This window comes from Protobothrops mucrosquamatus, unplaced genomic scaffold, assembly GCF_001527695.2.
Source record: "Protobothrops mucrosquamatus isolate PMUCROS unplaced genomic scaffold, P.Mucros_1.0 scaffold1426, whole genome shotgun sequence".
NCBI classification, from domain to species: domain Eukaryota; kingdom Metazoa; phylum Chordata; class Lepidosauria; order Squamata; family Viperidae; genus Protobothrops; species Protobothrops mucrosquamatus.
Genome location: NW_015387611.1, coordinates 18,020 through 24,083, shown reverse-complemented (window position 1 = coordinate 24,083; position 6,064 = coordinate 18,020). Strand labels below are relative to the sequence as shown.

Below are 6,064 nucleotides of genomic sequence, written 5' to 3'. Positions count from 1 at the left end.
ATGTACATAGTAAACAATTGTTCTTCTTTTGTACTAGAATAATTGTTCTTCTTTTGTACGTCTACTAATGTTGTGTGGGTTTATCAATTAATTTTCTGAAATAATTTGTAAAAAGCAAATTGTAGCTGGATGGATTTTGGCCCCAACGGTTGCACTGTGGAAGAAAAAGTAAGGACTCAGACTGGCCAATAGTCATATTTGCAATAAAAACTTGTAGTTACACCATTGACTCAGGGGTCATCTTCACATCCTTCTTACTATAGCACAAAGTTGCCCAGCTTTTTTTTAAAAGGATGTGTCTTCATGAACCTTGGTCTTACCCACAGCTGAAGCAGTTTAAAGTTGTCTAACTGTTCCAGTTTTAAATAGGTTTTTTTTCCCTCTTCTGGCAATGTAGTTTCTACTATTGACATATTCTATAATGATTCCTTGATGATGTGGTTCATTTATTTAATTCAATTTAGTCATCACCTGATTCTGAGCAGCTCATAATATATTACTATGAAAATAATATATAATTATCTGACCATAAAAAAAAATCTAATACTTCAGAAACTGCGAACTGCCCAACAACTATTGACTTCAAGCTGATGTGAGAAATCCCTGGAGAGACCACTAATCCTAGGTGAATCACCTCAATGTGACATGATTCTGTTCTCTCTGGGTCATTGACTCTGTTTTCTTTTTCTTTTTTTCTTTTGCTATTTATTTGTTTGCCACCCAGAATTACCTTATAGAGGAGATGGGTGATATAAAAATTTAATAAAAATACATACTCTATGCTGCAGCAATCAAAAATAACTCTCAGTGGCTCACCTAGGAAAAAAAATACAAAATAATGCATTCAAAAAGTAAAGCACAACACTACACTAGAAATAAAAATGAGATAGTAACATTAGGGAAGGCTTTCTGAAAAAGCTTCATCTTTAAAAGTTTGCAGAAAACTAGAAATGACAGTTACTGAGGTGAAAAAGCAGTCTCTTTGCCTCAAGCCCCTACCCCTGTCAAAACTTCTGCAAGTGTTGGGTTTACAGCAGTTTTTCCCTCCTAGATCTAATTGCTTGGAGCAATTAGCAATCAGCAGATGGTTGGGTACTAAGCCATGAAGGATTTTACAGGTCAAAATCAGTAGCTTCAATTGACAATCAATGTACGGTACACAAAACCCAGTTCTTGGGGACGGAGGGAGAAGAGTGACATCAATTTGCCAATACTCTTGAATCATTAAAACAACTCATTGTAGAAGAAGCAAAACCAGGGGAACACACACATTATTTTCCTTAACTTGTCCCATGTTAAATTTGTAAGAGCAGTAGCAGTTGCCAGCCTTTGATAATAAGATAAATAGAATGAGGCGATGGTAACAATTCATAAATTTCTCCTCCTTGGACAATTGGAGGAATCTGTATAAAAGAAGGACTGTGAAGAAAAGCTTTAGGAAACAATCCCTTCTAGGCTGAAGCTTTTGTAAATTGCTTTGATGTACTAACATCCAAGACACCTATAGAAAGTACAATTTTGGACCCAAAATTTCAAGATAAACCACTTTGGGTGAGAAGGCCTTGGTGCAATAAGACCCGACATTTCCATCAACACCATATTCTTCCACCATTTAGGGGGCCAAGACCAAATCATATGAAGAACATGTTGAAAGAAAAATCTTCATCGGCGTCCAGTCCAAGCCAAGAATAAACAAAATGGAGACTGCTTTAGAAAGAAGGTTGTAATTTATTGATGAGCAGAACCACAAGACATGAGGCTCTGGAGCAGCTGACCACATGCTGCTGGGAGTGGTGGTTTTTTATACCTTCTTGGGCTTTTGTATTTAGAGTTGTTCTTCATGTTATTGTGGCATGAACTTTTACCTGAGCTTTTGAGCATGTCCTTTTGGTATTTTGATGGTGGTGGATTAATCCTACAGTGTCCTAAAAATCATTCTTTAGAGTTTGGGTGGGATATGTAGATTTCAGGGGTCTTTGTCTTTGTCATCAGCTTCTAGCTTCCTGGGGGGAATGCTGTCCTCCTACAAACAGTTGCAAGAATTGGATATGTCTAGTCTAGTGAAAAGATGGGGTGACATAATAGCAGTGTTCCAATATTTGATTGGGTGCCACAAAAAAGAGGGGGTCAACCTATTCTCCAAAGCACCTTAAGGCAGAACAAGAAGCAATGGATGGAAACTCATCAAGGAGAGAAGCAACCTAGAAATAAGAACTTTCCTAACAGTGTGAGAACAATTAACCAGTGGAACAACTTCCCTACAGAAGTTGTAGGTGCTGCAACACTGGGGGCTTTTAAGAAGAGACTCGGCAACCACTTGTCTGGGATGGTATAGGGTTTCCTGCTTGACTAGAAAACCTCCAAGGTTCCTTCCAACTCTGATGTTCTATGTACTAGTTATAAAAGGATTTAAGCATCTTTGCTCCTTAACAGATGTTTTTTTAAAGAGAAAAGTAGGAAGGGAGAGATGGAGAAATATAAAGTTACAAATGAAATAAGGGAATATCACATGTATTCATTCCCAAGACTTAATTTTTTTAATAAATGTAATTGTTGATTAAAAGACTTGCCTGGAAATGCAGGTAAGTTTGAAATTTATTTCCATGTTTATTTTTCCAATGTTTTAAAGTTAGAATAACTCTACAACAGTCTTGGGTGACATCTAGTGGAATTAGTTAAACACAACATCTGCTGGTTTAAAGAAAAAAATTCATTTGGAATCATACAAAATTCAAGAGGTGTTTTTCACAGTACAGATAAAAGGGTGAGTCTAGAGGCTTCTCATGCTAGCCTACCTGATGTATAATCAACTAGGAAACTTATATTTCCTTCTAATGCACAGATTTTTTTCCTATTTGTTGAGATATATTCAGTGGATGCATGCTTCTGATATTTGTTTCTGAAAATTTAGCTTTCTTCTCCCAAGATATCAGTATTGCTCTAAATATGAAATTCAATCATCTGTACAGAATTTAAACAATAGTCGTACTGGATAGCATAATTGGTAGGGAAAACATTCAAAAGTCTAATAAATCAAGTCATTTGTTACTCTTAAATACCACTGAAGTTAATAAATAAGCTGGCTATAACTAAAATATATTTATTTTTTTTAATCTTTTTTCTTTAATCAGCTACAAAATTAGCTATTATAAATCACATTATAAATATCTGAAAATGTTTATATACTGTTTATATTACAGCTATAATTTTAGAAGTTATATTTTCATACTTAACATATAGCTGATTCCAATAAATAGGGATAAGTAAAACATTTCAATCCCCAGCTACAAAAGTGCTACTTCAAATGTTATGATTATGAAAATCAGAATCATGAATTTAAACACTATGGGAATTGTGTTAACTCAGCAGCCATATACTGTATATTTATTTTATATTGTTTGAATTGTTACAATTGTTTTGTGTTTTTATGATGTACGCTGTCCAGAGTAATTGGTTGCAATGGGTATGTTACTTGTTTTGGATTGAGGGTTGCATGTAAGTCCTCTGGAATATGGTGGGAACATTTATGTGACTGGAGTAAGACAGCATGTTGATATAGCCAAGAAGGTACCTTGGTTTTTGTTTCCATGCTTATTTTCTTCCAGTCTATGTACTGTCTTCCAATCTTTTTAAACCATTGGTTGAAGCTGGCTGTAGTTAATTTTAATTCCCTTAGAATCATAATTGACCAAAGAGTATGGCTTGGATTGTACAAAATCTCTTGGAGGGATATGCAGAAAATTGAACAGAATTTATTTGCAATTTTATTGGACCAGAAGGAAAAGGACAGAGAGTGAAAAAAAAAATGTAATATTATGTAGGAGAAGAAATAAGTCAATATAATTTAGTCAATATAAATTTTATTGTTTCTTTAAACTATGCATAACAAACTTTTTTAAAGTGTTGAAAATAATTCAGAAAAGATAGCATTTTATTTTTTTGGTGAGGGGGTTGGGGAGGAAGAAAAGAGGTAGGAATGAGTAAAGATGGAAGTGGAAATCTTACCTCAGACAGAAAAGAAACAAGTCTGCTGCTTCCAACATTAAGCAAGCAAACCAGCTAATAAACTACCGAAATTGAAGTCATATACTCAGCACAATTAGCCAATGATTTCAGTGAGAGAATTCAATATGTATTCAAATTCTCAATTAATGAACTTTATGTGACTGAATTAAAACTAATTCCTTTCCATGCTTTTGTAATTTGTGTCCATTATTCTTGAGGTTCAGATTCTCTTGTATCTTCTTCCTTTTCTTCAGCTATGGTTGTGGAGGGGAAAAAAACAGACTAACATTAAAAATAGCAACACTCTTCTTTGTGAACTCTCAGTTTTGTAAGTAGTAGTTCAAACCAAAGAATCTGAAAACAGTTCCTTGAGTGGCTTAAACTAAAACCAAATATAGACAATGTTACAAGACAGGAAAGAAAGAACGGAGCAAAATAGATTTTAAAATGCTAAGAAAATCTTAGAGAAATCAGGAGCATGATGATTAAATACAGATTATGAAGAAAGAGAATGGTGTTCAATTGGATATTGGTAAAGGTTTTTTTTTTAAAAAAGCTTTGTATATCCATTATTAGTAAAGATTCGGTTTTGCAATTTTGTACAATGTTATATTCCAACATGATGATTCAGGAACAGAGAGCCTAACTCTTACATCCACATTCAAAAACAATGCAGTTTTGAATGTCTACCTGAACAGGTTCCTCAAAGGGGTGGGTGGGAAGGAGAAGCAAAAAAACCAAGATGGCAGGCATGTGATCTTGCCCTTGCCCAAACTGAGGATTCTTCACCTTCCTCCTTTTTTTGTAAACAGCAAAAAGCTTCCCAACATGGTGCTTCTTAATTCAAGTACATTGGAGTAGAACTATTTTGCAAAATCACAGCACTTTCTCTAAATAGGTGCCAGACATTCTAAGACAGTGATGGCGAACCTTTTAGAGACCGAGTGCCCAAATTGCAACCCAAAACCCACTTATGCATCGTTGGGTGCCGGGTGGGTGTGGCCCATTGGGTGGGCATGGCTGCGGTGATAACGGCAGACTGGGTGCGACTAAAAAGTTCAATCAATCAATTCCAACTTTGCAAGATCTTTTTTTTCCCCGCAAGAAGTTGAAATTGACTGATTAAACCATTTTCTTTTTTTGCACACGGCGGCGGCGGCCTAAAACGAAAAGGTTTTATAAAACCCAGCTGAAGGCCTAGGACTGGGGCGACGGCGCGCGTGCCCACAGAGAGGGCTCTGAGTGCCGCCTCTGGCACCCGTGCCATAGGTTCGCCACCACTGTTCTAAGACATTAGCATTGTCTTGTGTACTGTTTTTGTATACCATGTCTTTTAATCAAAAAGCAGGAGATAAATTGTGTAAATACTTAATACTCAGCAGAAGTCCTCTCTGAGTAACCAGCTTACTTATTCACTGCATGTTCCCTCTCCCTTTCCCCTCACCCTGATCTCCTTGGTCATCTTTAGCTGCCTCCTCTTCTTCCTCCATATCTTTCGGTGAAGAGGCTGCTTCAGTGGCCTCCCCTGCCTCTGCAGCAGCCTCTGCACTTTCTGAGGGTCCTTCAGCAGCACTCTCCTCACCAGCTGAAATAAAGGTGCGGAGAAGGGAAGGAAAAATTAGAAAAGCAAGTAATCTCTGCCTTACTTAATTTCTGTGCTATGTCTTTTCATTAATAATGTACGACGTGAAATTCTCCTTCCAAACAGATGACAAAAGTCTTTTTTTTTTTCTTTGTAAGACAAATACAGCAAGAGAAATTCCTAACACAGAGGAAGAAAAGCACTGATTAAAACAATGTAAAAGTGTTAAGGAAAAAAAGACAGTCTTGCTTTGTTCTTCTCCCAATGCCATCCCAATTCAGAAAGAGAAGTCCACGCTGAAGGGGGAGATTTTCCAAAGAGGTAATTTCAAAGACAAAACATTCTAAAATTCAGGCATTACCACAAGATCCATATGTGAGTATAAAATAATAATAATAATAATAATAATAATAATAATAATAATAATAATAATAATAATAATAATAATAATAATAATAATAATAATAATAATAATAA

The 6,064-nt window shown here is 35.8% G+C and overlaps 1 protein-coding gene across 1 annotated transcript in view; it reads right to left on the bottom strand.

Moving 5' to 3' along the window:
- Window positions 1-3,852: 3,852 nt before the first annotated feature.
- The window catches only part of RSPH1 (radial spoke head component 1), a gene marked incomplete in the record, with an annotated part of 14,550 nt that continues 12,338 nt past the window's right edge, over window positions 3,853-6,064 (bottom strand). Inside the window, 2 exon segments of the mRNA XM_015821925.1 lie at window positions 3,853-4,259; window positions 5,450-5,590. Of these exon segments, the coding sequence (XP_015677411.1) occupies window positions 4,213-4,259; window positions 5,450-5,590 (188 nt within the window).